Source organism: Heterodontus francisci, chromosome 27, assembly GCF_036365525.1.
Source record: "Heterodontus francisci isolate sHetFra1 chromosome 27, sHetFra1.hap1, whole genome shotgun sequence".
NCBI classification, from domain to species: Eukaryota; Metazoa; Chordata; class Chondrichthyes; order Heterodontiformes; family Heterodontidae; genus Heterodontus; species Heterodontus francisci.
In genome coordinates, this window is record NC_090397.1 from 45,822,642 (window position 1) to 45,843,896 (window position 21,255).

The following is a 21,255-nucleotide window of genomic DNA, read 5'->3' on the forward strand; positions in this document are numbered from 1 at the left end:
TTTGAGGTAATTTTTTTGAAAAAGCTGCATATCTAAGAATAAAGCATGCATAACTTTCAAAATAGCAATCCTGTAGGATTTTCAGCAAGATTGTAAGAACAGTCTCTGAGTCAATCATATTTGGGATATCTGCAGTGGTCAGCCTGACTTGAAATGTCAATATTATCAATTAATATTCTGAAAAAGCTACAGGGCAACATGAGGCAGAAACATCCTGGAATGCCTTTTATGTTTTTGCAGATTCGAAATCCAAATAAATAAACCTCGTTTTCTCCTTCCCTTACCACAATGCAGTCCAGTGGTACATGAAACTTTCAAATAGTCAGTTTTAAACACAATGAGCCAGAAACAACAAGTGAAGCGACTACAATCTTAGTTCTGCCATTGCTCGTGAGCCCATCAGAGCTGAAATATTATAAGGTCAGAGGGGAACAAGAGCAACCATCTCCACAAATCCTATCATATGCTGTGAAAGATTTGCTATGATGAAGGGAATGGTGCTGAAGGAATCCTTCAAAAAATCTCCATGTTTTGGAACACTGTTATCACCTCCAGGGAGAGCATTTGCATCAGTTTCAGTTGAAATTTGGACATGAAATAAAGTCCTTCACAGACTAAGATAGAATTGATAACTTTGAAAATCAAAAACTTTTGTTTAAAACAAAATAAAACTATACTAATGGCCATTAACCTTTTCAGTGAGGACCTAAGCAGAAGGTGTTAGTTTAAATAAAACCATAAGCCAGGTTCATATTCTTTAAAAACTCAAATTTGGTATTACAGTGAAGGTCATGCCATTAGTATGCAAGTTTAAATAATGACTGCACAAATTCATAACACCAAACATCCCACAGAACAAGGTGTGGGATTGACAGGAAAAATGTATGCAAGCTGTAAACTTCTTTCTGGCATCACTAAATGTGATTTGTGGCAAGCTGTGGCACAAGTTTCAGGATTGAAATGTCAATGAAATATCAACTAGGGCTTAACATTCATGACATTGCACAGGGTCAACTTTACTTTTACCATCGATAGGAAAGTGACCAGCTGTCTGCACATATTCTCAACCAATTTGCATAAAATTTGTCCAATAGCACAATTAAAAAAGTGAATGTCCATTTAATTTTTGCAATGTTTAACATTGAACCCACAAGATTATTTTGAAAAGATTTTTGAAAAAAATAAAATTAAACTGTGGTTAGCTTGAGCAATAATAGAAATGACCTTAGTTAAGAGTAGGGTAAATCCAGTGCTCCAAATAATGAACCACACTCAAAGGGAACAATGGCAGGAGAGAGAGTTATAACTGCAGCCTCAATTCTCTTCGAACACAGGAGTGCTGAATTTACTATTTAATGATTTCACTTTCCTTTGTAAAATTTAATATTTTTGACTTTAATTAAACAACTCAACACGACAAATCGTTGCATGATAGCAGAAGGATGGTAGGTGGGAGCATTAGGGTCATTATGCTTAATTGTAACATGACCATTTGGGACAGACTTTTTTGACCAGCTGGTCTTTACCTGCCCGTCATGTTCCCGTAAGTTATGAGTTTCAGGCTATATCCTTGTTCATACTTAGCACTAGGCAAATCCAAAAACTTAGATAAACTTGCTTTCATGTTACCTCCTGTACAAGGTGCCAGGTCAGGCCATGATTTGTGGAGTACTCCAGTCTGATTTGATTGTCCACATGTAGTGTAAAGGGCTTCCCACAGCCCATCACCAGGTTGAACTGCAGCATATATGAGGCCCCGATCTGCATGGACTGGGTTTCGACATAGCGCATACTCGAGCTTGTTTTGGAATCTCCAGTGAAACTGTAGCAATGGCAAAAAGAAGAAGTATTAAGTGGCCATAATTGTAAGGATGAAGATAAAAGCATAATTCTTTAATAAAGTAATGCAAGCGATTGGATTGTGTGTTGGTTAGTCGTGGCCTTTCACAAAGAGGCTTTAGGTTCAAATCCAAGTCAGACTAAAGTCTTCTTTTCCTGCTGGTTGCAAGCATCCTTTATGAAATGAATTTTGATATGCTTAAATCTAGTTCCTGCAGGACGTAAGCCTAAATGCATAAAGCTGTCCTATTTTTGGAGTAATTGGCAATCTTACTTAGAACGATCACGGGCTGAATTTTCACTTCAGAAACGGGAAACAGGAGTTGGAACTGTTTCCGGGTCCCAAGCCCGTTCTGGAGAGCCAATCAGAGGCCTTGCAGCTTGGGAGGAGCAGCAGGCTGCAGTAAAGGCTAAATAACTGAGAGGGTGCTTCAACATGGAGGCACCCTCTTACCAACTTGTTAAAATTTGAAGTAAAAATCATAAAAACAGCCAGGCCACAACTGTGGGGTTGAGGGGGATGGAGGTGAATCCTTCGACATGACTGCCTTTGGCTGCACCAGCACCAAGGTAGGGCCTGTAGGAGCCTGTCTGCCACTGTGTACATGCCTTCAAGCAGTTACACTGCTCCCCGTCATGTCAGGAAACTGGAGGCCAACTGTAAAATCTCAGTTGGCCTCCTTTCAGTGTCCTTAACAATGCTTTTAATGAGCCTAATTGGCTGCCCATCTCATGGGGGCGGGTAGTGCTGCCAGCCCCAAACTGACCTTGTCAAAAATGGCTGATACCAGGAACGAGGCTGGGAAACTGGCACACTGGTTGGTGTTGGTATTATCAGGCCACGTCCTCCTCTGTTTCCCACCTTGTTACGACTGAGACGGGAGGAGAGCACTGTCTTTCTCTAGTTCTACTCTCCACAGGTCACAACATATATTTAAATGTTTACCCAGTTACCAATATGGTCAATCATATACTCTGTTTTATTTCAGAATAAAATACACCAACCAGGTTTCTTTAATAAACATGAAGCAGTCCATGTAGAAATGCAGCAAGACCTGGACAATATCCAGGCTTGGGCTGATAAGTGGCAAGTAACATTTGTGCACATAAGTGCCAGGTAATGACCATCTCCAACAAGAGAGAATCTAATCATTTCCCCTTGATATTCAATGGCATTACGTTTGCTGAATCCCCCACTGTCAACATTCTGGGGGTTACCATTGACCAGAAACTGAGCTGGAGTAGCCATATAAATACCATGGCTACAAGAGCAGGTCAGAGGCGAGGAATCCTGCAGTGAGTAACTCACCTCCTGACTCCCCAAAGCCTGCCACCATCTACAAGGCACAAGTCAGGAGTGTGATGGAATACTCTCCACTTGCCTGGATGGGTGCGGCTCTAACAACACTCAAGAAGCTCGACACCATACAGGACAAAGCAGCCCACTTGATTGGCACCCCATCCACAAACATTCACTCCCTCCATCATCGACACACAGTGGCAGCTGTGTGTACCATCTACAAGATGCACTGCAGCAACGCACCAAGGCTCCTTAGACAGCACCTTCCAAACCCGCGACCTCTACCACATAGAAGGACAAGGGCAGCAGATGCATGGGAACACCACCATCTGCAAGTTCCCCTCCAAGTCACACATCATCTTTACTTGGAACTATATCGCTGTTCCTTCACTGTCGCTGGGTCAAAATCCTGGAACTCCTTTCCTAACAGCACTGTTGGTGTGTCTACACCCCAAGGACTGCAGTGGTTCAAGAAGGCAGCTCAGCACCACCTTCTCAAGGGCAATTAGGAATGGGCAATAAATGCTGGCCTAGCCAGCGACACCCACAGCCCATGACCAAATAAAAACAAAATTATCAGTTTATCATAAAACAAGAATTATCCAGCAAAGATGCAAAGCATTAACACACAGTTTGAAATATGAATGTAAATAGATATTCCCTTCTAGATACCCAACAGACAATAAAATAGATTTAAAAAAAAAATTTCTCTGCAGAGAGTCACTTTACAAAAAGACAAAAAAATACTTTGGCCAAATACTTGTTAATTCCTGAAGGAAAAGGAGAGGATATGGAAGGATTCAGTTGTCCTTTGGTCTGGACTCCAGGTATATGGAAATGCGTCACTGGGATCTTTTCAGAAGCAGTTCGTTCTAGAGATGTCAAGAATTAGTCTGGTAGGCTTTCTAAGAGAAATGCGGCATCAGGGGTTCCAGATATCACACTGGATATGCAGAGTTTCACAGAGACAGGGGGAAAGAGGCAAGCTGGGTGCTTCTCTCTTGACAGGCTGACCTCCAACTGCCTTCAAAACAGTCCACACCCCAAGGAGAAAATCAAAACCCCCTGACCACTATAAACTGAGACATGTGGCTTCTCTGTAAATATTTCCAATAGCCAGCAAGGCTTCTGATGTTTATTTAGCACTCTTTGACTCTTCTAGTAATTGTTTTTTCAAAAAATCTGAAGTGTCCTTTCAGTGACCCTTTTAAAAAACTACATCCATGGAATCCCTTCGGTCTCAAACGTATCCATCGCTACAATCTTCAACCATGAGTCCTCAAATAAATATGAAAATATAGAAGCACTATCGTAACAACCTCAATGAACCACGAAAAATCAGTCCCACAAGTTGGCAGTTGTGGGAAATGGAAAAATACCGTTCTGAGGCAACAGGTGCTTCTAAGATTGGGGTTGAAGCATATTGTTGAGGTTGAACTTTATTCTCTATCTAACAATGTAATATTTAACCTGGAAGTGTTTGACAACTGATGTCCGATTGGAAAATGTTGCATTCCCAGCATCATCATTCCTTATTTCAGTGAACACAAAAATTCATTTAAAAATTAAGTCATATGAAAGTAATTTCAAACAAAATATCCTCAAGGCTTCAGATTTTCATTTGCTCTGCACCAACTAGCTGGCATTGCATATATGTAGGCTGGGATCTCAGACATGTTTGTGATGTTTAGCTGCTCAGATTGAGAGATGTTTAATCTAGTCTGTCCCTTTCAGGCCACTCTTCATATACTCTCTTTGGGGAAGTGGTCTAATGGGGAGGTGGAGGCATAGTGGTATTGTCACTGGACTGGTAAGAGACCCAGGGTCGTGCTATGGGGACGTGGGTTCAAATCCCACCACGACAGGGGGTGGAATTGGAATTCAACTAATAAATCTGGAATTAAATGATGGCCATGAAACCATTGTGGTAAAAACCCATCTGGTTCCCCAATGTCCTTTAGGGAAGGAAATCTGCTGTCCTTACCTGGTCTGGCCTACATGTGACTCCAGACCAATAGCAATATGGTTGACTCTTAAATGTCCTCTGAAATGGTCTAGCAAGCCACTCAGTTGTATCTAACCAAAGTCAATAGCACTATGGGTGTACCTACCCCACATGGACTGCAGCGGTTCAAGAAGGCAGCTCACCACCTTCTCAAGTGCAATTAGGGATGGGCAATAAATGCTGGCCTAGCCAGCAACACACATCCCATGAATGAATTTTTAAAAATAGGCACATCCTACAATCAATTAGCAGCTAACTATTGAGGGATGTTTCCTTAGACTGGAAACTACTTGTGAATCTCCTGCTTCTACTCTTGGGAAAAGGCCAGCTTAAAAAAGAAATAGTGGGACATGAGTGGCTTTCTTTCTTTTTTTTTTAATACCTTTGACACTATAAATTGAATAAAATGAATTGTGACTTTGTCATGTAATGGATGTAGCTTTTTGTCCCTCTTTTTCTGAACAGTTGTATTATCCATGTGATCAATATATTTTACATTAGAGTACAAACAGGAAGTGATATACTTAGTTGATAAATTGAGGTTTAAGTATAAGCAATATGCAACTCTTCAATTCAGGTCTACAAGGTAATAATATCTCAATTTCCTTGGGTTATCATTGGTTATTGGGGTAGACTATATTCAGTGGGATAAGAGTGTGGCATTTCATTGTTCCCAATGATGAGAGGCTAACCCTCACAGTGCAAGCAAAATTAGACTGTGCCTTCATTTATGCTGTGTAAGGAAGTGCAGCCAAGTAGAGTTTCTTGCCGTACTGGAATTTTAATAAGAACCAAATAGTTCAGATCTGCCCCTCTCTCTTTGCAGCAAGAACATTGGTATTTCCAGAGGCCCACTGCATAGATGCTTTATCCACACTTCCACAGTGGAATGTCTAAAATGGTCTTTTTGGCTGCAACAGAAATATAGCCATGAAATCATTCTCTGTGACAATCTCTTTTATTGTAATCACTTTACAACATGTGCTAACAGAAACAACAACAAAGTTGACATGCATGGTCATAGCAAGGGACAGTGGAGCTTTCAATATTAAAGATTATAGTCTCTATTGGAAATGTTGGGTGCCCAACTACTTACCAAAAACTGTTTTCATGATCTTTATTTGTAAAGATGATTCCTTTGAGAATGCAAGCCATCTTCTTTCTTTTGCATATAAAGAAGCAATGAAATGGAAACTATGCTAACCCAGCCCATCATTCAGTTCAAGATAAATACTTACAATTTTGCTTTGTCCCAGGAGTAGAAGCATATATCTGTGATGCTTTGCACCATCAACACTGGCTATAGTCTGTGTCTCCCTCTGTATTATCAACAGGATCCACATAGCTCAACCCATTAGGAGAGAGCCTGGATTACATAACCACAAATAACTTCGTATTTATTACCTATGCCATTTGTATTAGTCACTCCCACCACTGAAGCACTATACTATATTGGTAATGTCACTAGACTAGAGCCCCAGGCTAATGTTCTGGGGACACGGGTTTAAATCCCACCACGACAGCTGGTGGAATTTAAACTCAATTAATTAATTTTAAAAATCTGCAATTGAAAGATAGTCTCAGTAATGGTGCCATGAAACTATCATCAATTGCCGTTAAAAACCCATCTGGTCACGAATGTCCTTTAGGGAAGGAAATCGGCTGTCCTTACCTGGTCTGGCCTACATGTGACTCAGAACCCAAAGCGATGTGATTGACTGTTAACTGCCCTCTGAAATGGCCTAGCAAGCCACTCAGTTTTCAAGGGCAATTAGGGATTGGCAGCGACGCCCACATCCGATGAAAGAATTAAAAAGAACTTAAAACACAGCCTCATATGTTTTATAAGTAACGAAAATAAAATTGCCATTTGCAAGAAAATAACTCCATTGTGGATTCTTCTGATACTTGACTGGCCCAGTTGATGAGATCTATAAAATTCTTCAACTCAGTTACCGCACCTATCTCACTGTCAGTCATTATCCTAATCCTATTTTCCCCATAATAATACAGCTGTCTTCTTTTTATGGATTGTTTAATTTGTCTTTTGAAGAAAGAGATGATATGATCGATGTATGTATATATTTCTTCTTGCATGCAGCCACAGCATCAAACCCACCTAAAGCCATGCATGCCTCAGAAGAGTTCCAAATCTAAGTTTTCTCCAAATTGGCCATAACGTAATTCAACTTCAATGTTAGAAGTACATCCTGATAAAGAATTTTTTTTCCTGCAGAAATCACTATTTGATTTCCAAATTCAGTACCATCTAATTCTGTGGATTGCAATCAACGAGGAAACATATTCAGACTAGCCATTGGATTTCCCTCCTCCTGCCAGAGATGTTAAGGCAGAACTTCCACCCACTGCCTTGACATACTTTTATGTGCTGGAGATGTTTATCTATGCAGGAAAGGCTAATATGATACCTAAATATGGGATTACCTTGAGGCCTAGGGAGAAAGGGACCCACTGCTACTTCTCTCTCTCCCAAAAGGAATTTGGCAGACCTTCCACTGATGTTCCGGGGACAATTGCACCTCTCTTCAGGCAGAAGACAGGTTGTGGTGAAGGTGCAACGATAGGTGTGCCACCGTGATTTCCTCTGTTAACAATTTAGGACATCATAGTGGAGGTAAATCCAGCCATGCATCTCATTTTCCTTAAGAACCTTTCACAAATTAAGATTTTCATTGATTTTGTCTGGTCGATTCATTGGGGGTGAAATACCACCCCTGGAGACGGCTTCTGTCATACTGTCCCATCCAGCACACATTGTCATTTTCAAAATAATCTATTTAAAATACTAAAATAAAATAAAATAAAATAAAATATTTTTATTTTAGTTCCGATGAAGGGTCACTGACCAGAAACGTTAACTCTGCTTCTCTTTCCACAGATGCTGCCAGACCTGCTGAGTGGTTCCAGCATTTCTTGTTTCTATTTAAAATACTGTTGAGTTTGCTGTAAAATAACTTCTTAATTCATTCATAAGCCTAGTTCAGTGTGATCTGAAAATGAATACATCTCAAAACAATTATTAACACTAATTTTAAAACAGCAAAGATGATTTTTGTTCCTGGCAATGCCAGATAACTGCAAACTTGACCTTGTGTGAGTTATCTGCTTGGCAGGAGAGCTTTGCACTGTAATTACTTTATTATGACTTTGTGCTTTAAAATAAGCCCATGATAATTTAATCATATTTGTTTAAAATTTAAATAATAATTTATGAGCATTTTAACTGACTCCAAATTTATGGCTTCTTATTTGGTAAAGCAAAGTGACTGATGGAAACATTACACATGATTAGACACATTTCACTTGCTGCAGAAATTGAGATAGGGAATAGTCTGCACTGAATGATAAATCATCCAACACAAGTTCACGCAATGAGGAAAACATTGTCAATCACTCCCCTGTGACCAACAGCAACATCGCACCTAACTCATTGCCGTGGAGTTGCCAAGAGCAAACCAAATGGAAGCCCAGCTGAGATCAGCTAACATTAATTAATTTAACCACTAATCAGTTAGATAGTGTGAATTGGTCTGGAGATTTCCCCTGAGATAATGGCTGGCAAGGGCTATGAAGGTCATCAGCCAAATTTAATGCATCTCCACCAGCTCCATCATCCTCCACATTAACCTCTTTATGTACCTGCTTTTCCTTGAGGCTATTTCTAAAAACAGGCTAAAAAGTCAATGTTGGAATGACAAAAATTCCTCCTAGCCACAAAATCTGAAATATTTCCTTGCTTCGTTAATTATACAGAATTTATGAGGATCATATTTCTATTTTATTGCACTATTAGAGTCTGCTAAGGCATGCCATCATTTGAAAATTAGTGATTAAAGAGTAAGTAAGTGTAGGAGGGAATAGATTTTATTCAAAATATAATCCCTTTTATAGGATCAATTAAAAATCTTTGCGTAAAATCCTTTGACTTGTTTTTAAGTAAAACTTATTGCCATTGTAGAGGTTCTTGAATACTGACTCCTGTTTTTAATAAGAAATATTCTTCCTAAACTTCCTTCCCCTTTAAATCTATTAAGATACGTATAAATCAATTTGAATAAGGTTGATTACTTCTTTAATGCTTAACAATGTTTCGCTGTATTCAGTTACTCATAAAATCTGGCCCTTTGACAACGGTTGCAATATTCTCATTTTCTCAGGGCAATATTTTTGGGCCCCACCAAAGTTGGGAACAGAGGCAGACAGGGCCCGCAAATATTGGCATCGGCCAGAGTGCCGGTTTCCCAACCCCGTTTCCAACATTAGCCATTCTGGCTGAGCCGATTTTGGGGCATGGCAGGGCTGCATCTCCCCACAATGCAAGCAGCCAATTAGACTCATTAAGAACAGATAAAGGAGACCGAATTGGGTTTTCCAGTTGGCCTCCAGTTTCCCGACGCGACAGGGGGCTGTTTAACTGCCTGGAGGTGTTCACCCAGCGGCAGGCTGGGATGCCAGTTCCTTCAGGCAGGCCTACAGGCCCCACCCTGCCTGCAGAGCAGTCAAAGGTCACCCTGTAGAGGGATTTCCATCTGCCCACAGCCCCCCACCCCCCAGAGGCTTTTTCTATTTTTTATTTGAATTTTTAAAAAGGTTGGTGAGAAGACATTTTTACTGCAGTCATGTAAATTTACAATACACGTCAAACATTTTTTGGTACATATAGCACGAGGGGTTTTACATGGTTTCCAGTCCTTCTGTATACTGTGACAGGAGGGCCTTACACAGTCGCCTTTTCCCATTGAGCCTTTGTGGCAGTGGCCCCAAGAGTTAGCATGTCCCTCAGCATGTAGTCCAGGACCTTGGAATGTGCTAGTCGGCAACACTCGGTCATGGGCAGCTCTTTCCACTGGAAGACTAGCAAGTTTCAGGCAGACCAAAGTGTGTTTCGGTTGTTGGTCCTCCAGTAGCAGTTTACCTCAGTGTCAGTGTGCGTCCCTGGAGACAGCTCGTAGAGCACTGAGTCCTGTGTTACAGAGCTGCTGTGGATGAATCTGAACAAAAACCACTGTATCTCTTCCCAGACTTGCTTTGCAAAGGCACATTCTTGAAGGAGATGGGCGATGGTCTCTTCTCCACCGCAGATGCCTCAAAGGCAGCATGTGGAGGCGGTAAGAATCTGGGCATGCAGGAAGGATCTGACGGGCAGGGCCCTTCTCACCACCAGCCAAGCTATGTATTGGTGCTTGTTTGAAAGTTCTGGCGATGAGGCATTCTGCCAAATAAATTTGACAGTCTGCTCAGGGAACCATCTGACAGGTTCCACCATCTCCTTTCCCCGTAGGGCCTCAAAGTTGTTTCGGGTGGATCACTAGCTGATGGACTTGTGGTCAAAGGTGTTTTTCTGTACAAACTTTTCCATGAGGAACAGCTGGTATGGCACAGTCCAACAGAATGGCAATGTGGAAGGGGTGCAGAGTTGGAGAGGTGCAGGATTATGCAGTATTGCCATAGAGCCAGAAGAAGCAGGAGTTCTCCTCCTGGCTACACATTAAAGTGGAAAAAACAAAAACCTACTTGTTCTTCAACAGCCTCCAGTGGTCTCATTTAGTATGACTCACTATGCCATGGTAGTCCTGGAAAAATTGTGTTGTGCATGCTGTGCCCAGTTTTTGTCAAATTTGGCATCATGGTCCTAAAACAGACATTAGGCCCTTTGAATATGCTAATCAGGAGCTGACCATCTTCTAGCCAGCTGCCCCAGTACTCTCCAGAAGTCCCTGGTTGCCACTTCCAGGGGAGATTGAGTCCAAGAGATCATGTTCGGAATTTGAGCCCAGATGTGAATTTAGCGCCCAGGCAAACAGGCACACTGGGAACCAATTTTGCTCCAAAGTGTTTAAACACCCTGAAATTACCATGTTGAATGAAGTAAGTAGAAAGAAGGGGGAGGGCAAACATGGGACATGAATTTCCAAAGGGCGGGGTTGCTCAGAAAAATAAATTGGGAACCTGTGGCATAGATGAATGCGGAATAATGTTCCTGATATTCTGTTTTAACAACCTACCTCAAAATCCTGGTTAAAATTTCCACTCCCCACACCTCATGATCTCTTTTTAACTTATGGCCAGTCTTGCCATGTCAGCCCGTGCTTGTCAGAAATCAGTTTGAAACACTCCAACCCCATTTCACACCAGGTGCCAGGAGAAAAAGGAGACTTTCATTCTAATGGACTCAGTTGGACTCAATCCCAGAACTGAATGACGAAAGGATAGTGCCAGCGCCTGACTGAAAACAGCCTTAAAAGAACCCAATCAGCCAAATACTGTCTTCTTAGCCATGACTCCAATATACTCATATTGTTAGGAGGATTTCCATGAAAAGAGTTTTGAATCTGTCATGTATCCAGAAGAATGATGTATAAATAGCGACTTTATCAACATACTTACCAACACAACTGGAAAATCACAGCCAATGTAAAATGTCTGTGAATAACCATAGAAAACTATAAGCCCCTTAGTTTCAAGCAGCCAGTTAAATCACACTCAAGAATTAGTCTAAAAGAAAGCTAACCGAAGTGTAACAATGGGTAAGTATGGCTGCCTGCTTAATATACCTATTGCAGAGGAAACGATAGGAACCAAGAAAGTCATTGTGATATTCAAACAGATCATAATTAATGTCTGGTACAGAAGGACTATTGTCTGCTTTGTATTCAACGGATGCATGAAATAGTCCTATACTTGTGGATACAATAACTCATTCAACATACTGCACAATCCTGGCTGAAAAAACCATACCACTTTTACCCTTTTGAAGAATAGCACCCACTCTTCCCGCTGCTCCTGAAGAGAATCCTTGAGGAGAACCACTATGTAACAGCATTCATGAAAAAATAAGTTACAAATTTATTCTTAATGTTGTTTTAAAATTATATTGGTGAGCTCTGCTGCTTAATTAATTTGTCATCCTTGCTTCTTACTGATGTAATCTTCCAAACTCTGATCAATTACAGCTAGCTCTGTTTCAGAGGGTCACTGAGCCAAATTGTGAAATGAAGGGAGATGTCTGTTGACTTGCCAAAGTAACTTCAGGCCATCTGATCTTGTTTATACTTGAAGGTAAGGACAATAATGTGGACAGTGAAGGGATCATACCATTACATCACCAATGTAGTGCTACTAATCAATATTTTAAATTAAACTTTAATAGAATCAAAATTCCAGCTAACAGCATAGGAAGAAGAAGAAAGATAAATGAGGAAGTAGCAAATCGGCACCAAATAAAGAATGACACTTCTGAACAATGACCTTGACTAAGCAATGCATGTTCTGTGCTTACTATGGGCTGTATTTTCCCAGCCCCGTGTTGGTGGACTTGAAGGTGGGGGAGCTGGGAAAATAGGGGGAGCTGCGTTGGAACAGCCACCCAAAGCAGTCCTGTTACCGGGGAACTTTCCCAAGGGCGGGCTGGGAATCAGATCGGCTGCCCCCGTCAATGAACAATGGTTAAGGCTCCGATTACGTGCCATTTTGCGGCCTCGCCAGAATTTTGCTGCCGTGGAGTGGCCCACCCCACCACATGCAGAGGCCGTTAGCTCAATGGAGGTGGGATCCTTGCGGCAAGCTGGGCTGGGGGGGCGTCATCAGAGCCAGAGGCTCCATGCCCAATTGGTGGAGTGCTGAGCATGAAAGGCCGCAATCACAGCCGAATCTGATCCAGCGGAGGGGTTTCCCCTCCATCCCTATGGACCTGCCTGCTTCAGTTCTGTTTATTTCTGCACTGCTGTGCATCCCAGCAAGGGTGCCTCCACATTGTGGCGCCCTTGCAGTCGCCGACCTGCCTCAGCAGGCCCACCTGGATCCAGAGCTGCCGGCCATCTAATTGGGCCTGCAGCACCGAGAGCCCTATTAAGGACGCCGAAAGCAGAGGCGGCCAATTAGGAAGCCGCCTCCGAGAAGATTGCTGAGCCGATCTCACTGCCAGCAAGTGCGGGCTCGGGACCCCCTATTTGATCCCAATATTGGGGTCCCAAAGCCCATGGGAAAATCCAGCCCTATGTGTCATCTGACCTCTTGCTTTGTAATAGCAACATTCTATTATTATCTCAGCAGGCAATTTACACAGACAGGACTTCAATTTCACATTTGCCATGCAATGAACCTGTCTGCTTACTACCATTAAATCCAGAACTGGGTAACATTTGGGTCTTTGTGAGCAGATCACAAATTGTCTAACTCATGTCATGTTAAGTTTGATTCTCAACTGAACTCACGCAAGCACATGAGACCAAACTGAAGTTGTCAGTTTAGCATGTACATAGGACTAATCATTTCAGCAAGTTAAACTCTCAATGAAGCCAATGGTGTACAATAGAGCTATTTACATCAAATCATTAACTTTAATTAGATTTAATCTAACCTAATCAATAAAACACACTATAGTTGCTTCCACCATGTCCTTTCTAGCCCTCACAAGACTAATTTCCTCTCTGAAACTCATTTGCTACCTTGATTTCCTCCCAATTCAGCTTTAAACGACCACTCCTTAGTCCAAAGTTCATTAATATTGTCAACTGCTCTCTTCCTTCAGGCAATCCTTATCCCATCAATGCTGCTATTATTACCTGCCTTTTTAGAAAGCCTACCTTTGATCACTTTGTCCTGTCAAAATTCCACTTCACCTCCCAGTCCTGTGTAAGGTATTCAAAAGTATCATTGCAACTCAATAACAACAACAACATGTATTTATACAGCAACTTTAACATCGTAAATTCTCCAAAGGCACTTCACAGGAGAGTTATCAAACAAAATTTAGCACTGAGCCACAATGGTGAGATTGGGAGAGGTGACCAAAAACTTGGTCAAAAAGGTAGGTTTTAAGGAGTGTTTTAAAAGGAGAGAGGTAGAGAAGCAGAGAGGTTTAGGGAGGGAATTCCAGAGCTTACGGCCTAGGCAGGTGAAGGCACAGCCACCAATGGCGGAGCAAAAAATCAGGGATACTCAAAAGGCCAGAATTGGATGAGCGCAGAGATTTCAGAAGGTTGTGGAGCTGGAGGAGGTGAGGGAGGGGCGAGGCCATAGATGGATTTGTAAACAAGGATGAAAATTTTAAAATTGATACATTGCCAGGCTGGGAGCCAATGTAAGTCAGCAAGCACAGAGGTGATGGATGAATGGTATTTGGTGCGAATTAGGATATGGGCCATAGAGCTTTGGATGAGCTCATGTTTATGGAGAATACAAAGCAGAAGCAAGCCAGGAGAACATTGGAATAGTTGACTCTAGGGGCAACAAAGGCATGGATGAGGGTTTCAGCAGCAGATAATTTGAGGCAGGTGCAAAGATGGGTGATGTCACCAAGACTATCCTCATCAATCATTCTCCCATTAATAGTGCTAGCATCACCCGTCTTCTTACAAGAGTCTATCTTTGACTCCTTTGTCATTTTGTCTGGCAATCTCTCCTTCAACTCTCTGTAGTCTTCAATACAGTCACCTCTATTGTATAACCCTCTTTTGATGTTATTCTCACCCACCTAACATACCCAAATCCTCTCCTCCCAGGCCCATATCATTATCCTGATGTGTTCCAAGACTTCATTATTTTCCTCATTCTACTCCTTATCTATAAAAGCCTCTTGGTACCATCACTGTGAACATGGAGCTAAGTTCCATATATATGCTGATAACATCCAACTCTATCACCACCCTTGATTCCATAACTGTTGCCATGCTGCCTGATTGCCTGTCACTCAAGTCCTGATTGTGAAATGTTATTCATTTCAACATCAGCCAAATAGAGACCACCTTGTTTTGCTTGTAGCAGAATCTTTGCATCTTAAGTGTCAATTCAAAAGGACATAGACACGTTGGTGGAATGGGCAGATTGGTGGCAGATGAAGTTCAATGCAGAGAAATGTGAAGTGATTCATTTTGGTAGCAAGAACATGGAGAGACAATATAGAAGAATGGGTACAATTCTAAAGGGGGTGCAGGAGCAGAGGGACCTAGGTGTATATGCGCATAAGTCATTAGAGGTGGCAGGACAGGTTGAGAGAGCGGTTAATAAAGCATACAGTATCCTAGGCTTTATTAATAGGGGCATAGAGTACAAGAGCAAGGAAGTTATATTGAACTTGTTTAAGACACTAGTTCAGCCTCAGCTGGAGTATTACGTCCAGTTCTGGATGCCGTACTTGAGGAAAAACGTGAGGGCATTGGAGAGAGTACAGAAAAGATTCACGAGAATGGTTCCAGGGATGAGGTATTTCAGATATGAAGATAGATTGAAGAAGTTAGGACTGTTTTCCTTGGAGAAGAGAAAGTTGAGAGGTGATTTGATAGAGGTATTCAAAATCATGAGGGGTCTGGAAAGAGTAGATAGAGTGAAACTGTTCCCACTCGTGAAAGGATTGAGAACAAGAAGGAACAAAAGCGACACAAGGAAAAACTTTTTCATGCAGTGAGTGGTTAAGGTTTGGATTTGCCTGAGAACATGGTGGAGGCAGGTTCAATTGAAGCATTCAAAAGGGAATTAGACAGTTATATGAAAAGGAATAATGTGCAGGGTTATGGGGAGAAGGTAGGAGAATGGAACTGAGGGAGTTACTCTTTCAGAGAGCCGGTGCGGACATGATGGGCCGAATGGCCTCCTTCTACACTAACAATTCTGTGATTTTGTGATTCTAATTCTTTAATTCCATCTTCCCCAGCAATTCTCATTCAGACTGAACATGCAGGCACACAGCATTATTATTCTATGCTGAGTTGAGCTTCAAATCCTACATTAGTGCATTGCCAAAACCATTTACTTTCACCTCTGGGAACATCAGCTCACTTCTACCATCAGTAGGGCTTTCTCCATAGCTTCATCAATGCAAGCCTCCACTTCTCTAGTGTTTCTCTTGCTAGTCTCACCATCTTCAGCCTACACAAAATCTAACTCATCCAAGACTGTGAACCTAACTCACATAAAATCCCACACATCAATTACCTTTATCCTATGCAACTTCCACTGGCTCCACCCTCCAGTGCATCAGTGTCAAAATCCTCATCCTTATCTTCAAATCTTTCTGTGAACTACCTGTAAAATCGTCTCCAACTATACACTACAGCATTAATGCTCCATTCATCTGACTTCGGTCTAGTGCACACTTTCCCCTCCTCCATTCCACAGTGGCAAAGCCTGAAGCCGCCTTGCACCTTGCACAGTGGAATTCTTTTATACAAATGTCTTTGCCTTGTGAGCTCTATTCTCATCTTTCATAAAAGCCTTCTACAAAAAGGTAGGCACCTTTTTGGTGATCTATCCAAAGTTTGTAATGATTCAAAGTGTAACAGAATCCCCAGCAATGTAATCTGTAAACAATGTGTGTGCTGGAGCTTTTAGTCTCCTATTGTGATAGGAGAGCAACTCAAACAGATCACATTATAACATGAGAACTTTTCAATTATCTCAATGAATCCACAGGGCACTGTAGCTTTTAAGAGGCAATCCTTTAAGGCAACATGTGAAATTAAACCAAGTGCAACAACTAGAGCATGCTTCCTACCTGAGAGTCCAGTCGTGGTTACAGTAAGGTTGGACATTTCCCAGGTAGAAGCCCAGGGACTGAGTGACATCCACAAGATTGGTGAAGTTAAGACTAATGCTGTTGTACAGGACTGACGTCATAGTAATTTCATCAATAGCCCACACGTCCTCATCCGGCCCAGAGTGATAAGGTTGCCACCATCGGAACTGGATGCCAAACTGCTGGGCATTCTCCGGGAGCTCCACGGAGATAATTCTAAGACCAAAAAACAGCAGTGTGTGAAAATTCCACGCACTATAGTCTGTGAATCATCCCTTTATATCTACAGTATTTTTAGCAGGTACAGAGTATAGTAAAATATAATGTCAAACAATGTTTACAAATATTGTCCTGTAGAGAGGAATGACTTGGTAAGATTTTAATAGCAGTGATATCAAGACAAGAAACAACACAGAAATGTGCAGACAACATGGTGATAAAACTCAGTGGATATTTATTCAAAGGATTTTTTGAAATGACACTGTTTCTGATCTGTAACAAAGGCAGATATGGGCCTGAATTTGCACGCCGTGCTCTGTGGCGGCACGCTTTGATCTTGGCGGCGTGCCCGCATTCAGTGGCCGCCGGCGAGTCCCCACGATATTATGTGGGGAGAGGCAGGGCATCCGGCGCAGTGAGGAACCTTTTGACAGCTGTGCAGAAGGTGCTGGGACCCTTTCTAAAGCACCCCAGCACCTGCTTCCTGACAGCTGTCAAAGAAATACTTACCTCACTGTTGAAGAGTGGGGCTGCAGTTAATCTGGCAGCAAAGCAGAAAGTGCTGGAGAAACTCAGAAGGTCAGGCAGCATCTGTGGAGAGAGAAGCAGAGTTAACTTGACCAAGTTCACAGACCTGAAAGTTAATTCTGCTTCTCTCTCCACAGTTGCTGCCTGACCTGCTGAGTGACCCCAGCACTTTCTGCTTTGCTGCCACACACTTACCCTGCTGTGTCCCAGTGTCCCGTGAAGTTGCGATCCTCTTTTTCCACTCAAGTGTGACATTCCTTCTTGTAAGCATGCCGCACCTGGATGAATAATCTTAATTTCGCACATTCCAGGATGTGAGAGTTAAAGGTACCATAAAAGGCAAATACACAACAGAAATAAAATCATAATTGAAGAATATCTACATACTATGGGCTTCTAATCATGAGTGTGAAAAGCTGCAGACTAATATGCATTTGGAATCTGTATTCATTTCTCTGCTAACTGCTATGTGAAAATAAAGTAACTGCAATTAAACAATCTTTGTAAACAAAACAGGAAAATATGTTCATATTCTAGCTGCATTGCCAATTAGAAATATTACACCCATAACGAAGATCAGTTGCTGCAGAAACAAAATGTTCGTGAACATGTGTCAATGTGTAATAGATGAAAAACTATGACAACAGCACAGATTTCATCATTAGTCCTGCATTGGTTTACAAATGTGTGTAAGACAAACATTGCAGCCAGAAGTTAGAGCAGTTACACGGTGGAGTCACCTTTGCATTTAAAGGACCACAATAAAAACCGAGGATGGCACAGGGGTGCTCTAGGGTGGCCCCAAAGTTCAGCGAAGCCTCCCTGCTCACTCTTCTCCAGGCTGTGCAGGCAAGGTGGGAGGTTCTTTTCCCCAGCGATGGTAAGAAGAGGCCCTCCTGCCTGAACAAAGCAGCCTGGCTGGAGATGGCAGAGGAGGTGAGTAACTGTGGGGCCATCCAGCGTCAAAGGGTCCAATGCCAGAGGAAGATAAACGAGCACTCCCCCAGTCAGCCAGGGCCCTCTAAGCCTCACGCGCACAGGGTACAAGCGCCAAAGCCATCCACAGCCAAAGGGCAATCAGATCAGTAGCCTTCCTCCAGTCAGGCTGCTAGTGCAGAAGTGGCATCGTGAAGGGGCACTCACAAGCGTTTACAGAGAACACACTGACGCAAATGGGAATGCCAGTGTCACAGCAATGTAAATACGTCTTTCACTAAATGTTCCTCACCAACATGTGTGTCCTTTTCTCTGTGTGAATGATGTGTGCCAGCATGTAGCACCAATGTCACATCCCTTCACACCATTGGCCCTTCAGGAGAGCCAACATATGCAATAACATCATTGCCATGCCACCATTATTCATGAGCGTCTCCATGGATGCAGTGACATGGACATTGGCTCAGTCAGCTGCTGCCTCTAATGGTTTAGACAGGGATGCTGCAGATGTGGACTGCTGCACAGCAAGTGAGTGAGGGTGATGTGTGGCTTGCAGAGCTCATGTTGGTTCCTATGGAGCAGACAGCCTTTGTCTGATAAGTCACTGCCGTACATCCCAAGCTCACTGCCAGCCCTACATGCAGAGCCTGGGTGTCATCTGCCCTCCCATGCGTCTTTCCTGTTGTAGGTCCTCAGAGTCCTCATAGTCGGTGAAGGAATCCTGTTGACGTCTCTCCGCATCATGCCAGACCTGCCCCCTATTGGGTGCGTAGCTGTGCACAGCACAGCGAGCAGCAAAGAAAGGAGCTGGCCTTTTCGGCTCGTAGTACAGGGCATCACCCTATCCATACAGGCATCGGAAGTACTTTTTCAGCATGCCGGTCGCCTGCTCAATGGTGTCTCTTGTAGCTCAGTGGCTGGCATTGTATCTCTCCTCTGCAGCAGTGGTGGGGTCTCTCACTGGTGTCAGGAGCCAGATCTGCAAAGGATAGCCCTTATCTCCAAGAAGCCACCCCTCCATCTGAGACAGTTCAGTGAACAGCGATGGCAGCCGGGACTGGCGCAAGACCCAGGTGTCATGGCAGCTGCCCGAGAAGCAGGCACAGATTTGCATGAAGCATCTTGGGTGATCATATGCCAGCTGCACCTAGATTGAGAGGATTCCTTTAATAGTAATGTCTGCAGATGCTGGCCTGGCGGGAGGCCTGATGTCCGTCCTGAAACGTACATATTCACTGGCCCTCCAGTGCAGGGCATCGGTGACCTCCCAGATGCAGAAGTGCACTGCTGCCTGTGTGACCCCACTAAGGTCTCTGGTGGGCCCCTGAAATACTGCACAAGCATTAAGCTTAATAGCCACTGCCACTATGAAGACCACAGGCATAGGAAGTCCACCGAAGCCCATGGGCTGCAGGTCATCGTTGAGCAGGGCACAGAGACGTGTCACTACATTCTCTACATGTGCAATCACCTCTGAAACTGGTGCTCGGACATCTGATGGCATGTCATGTGGGGCCTGTAGATGCACGGCGACCTTAATGGCGGGCTCCCCTTGGGGGCTGCTGCTCAAGGCCGGGGGCCTCTACGTGGATCACTCCTGCCTGTTGATTTTGCCTCCGGAGAAGTGGATCACACAATGTAGGATGAACCAGACCCATTTCCACGTGATAAATAAAGTTGTTTCCTTCATTTATTTGAAGATTTCTAACAGGGCAGGGATTGGTGTTGACTGGTACATCAGGTGCTTTCATGGATCAACTATGTGGCATGCCATGGCATTGCCCATCTTGGTCAACACTCAGTGGCACAGCTTGACCACATCAAGATCCTACCAGCTGCATCGAATGCCCCCACCATCCATATAACCTTAACGCTCCTACCCTTTCTGGCACCCTCCCCACACACAGGGTGAGCAGAGTGCCATTGCTTCTTCACACACACAAACAAACGTACAGCGTACATTGTTTACGAAGGGCGGGTACACAGTACCTCCCTTCATGCCTGCAGAGCTTTCCTCCAGTAATCCCAGACCTCCTCCCTCCTCCCTTCCAGAATGCAGAGTGAGACCCCTGTAAATCCTGACTTACCTTCACTGTCCAGTACTCCTGCTTCTGCTGTCCCGTCTGGTTTTCTGTTTGTGAACAGGACAGCACGTGATGGCCGCCCGTTCTATGTAAAATGAGGAAGTGCAGAGAGAGAGGCAGTGGGATGCATAATCTGCAGAGTTAAGTAGCGTTTTACATTTTCTAATTGGGGTGCCGCCGCCGAGTGGTGGGGAGGCCGCACTGAGGTTCCCCTGCTGCCGGTAATATGCAGCGGGCCCTTCTCGACGTCGCAGGTCGAGGTGGGCCTCTACCCGCAGAATTTCACCTGCCTCCGCGCTGCAACCTGCGGCCTCGAGGGGCTGTTCAAATTCAGTCCATGGTTTCCAACATGAAAGTGAACCAAAAATGTTTTTTTTAAAACAAGGCGCATTAAATAGTTTGGGGGAATTCTTGTAAAAAGTTGCAAAATTATTGAGCAAATAAAGTAGTCTTAAATGTAAGCTACAGGTCAAATGACCAGTGGTCCCAGCAACATTTACCATTAAAAGAAACCCAGAGAATGATGAGAAAAATGAATTGTCCAGATTAGTATTTCAGTTACTGAGGTGAGATCACTTCTTAAAGGCTCAACAGGAAACCAGGTGATTTAAACTTGGCTAAAATTTAAAAGACCATGTGATGGCTGCCACTACAGAAATCCCCTCACTTCCAGCACAAATAACAAGGGAGATTAAAAAGAGAACAGCATTAAGAAACCTACAAAGTTTTAAAGCTTTATTGTTTATTAACATAAAGTAGAGCCAGCACTTACACAAACCTTACTCTAAAAATAATGATGATGCTTGGATGC

At 43.1% G+C, this 21,255-nt stretch overlaps 1 protein-coding gene across 2 annotated transcripts in view; it reads right to left on the bottom strand.

The window, feature by feature from the left end:
* Window positions 1-21,255, bottom strand: part of reln (reelin) — a 399,693-nt gene that overhangs the window by 153,388 nt on the left and 225,050 nt on the right. For both annotated transcript variants that reach the window (XM_068059265.1, XM_068059264.1), the window contains exons 20-21: window positions 16,657-16,893; window positions 1,630-1,822 (exon numbers count right to left, since the gene is read on the bottom strand). In XM_068059265.1, the coding sequence (XP_067915366.1) occupies window positions 1,630-1,822; window positions 16,657-16,893 (430 nt within the window). The remainder of the gene's footprint in view (window positions 1-1,629; window positions 1,823-16,656; window positions 16,894-21,255) is intronic.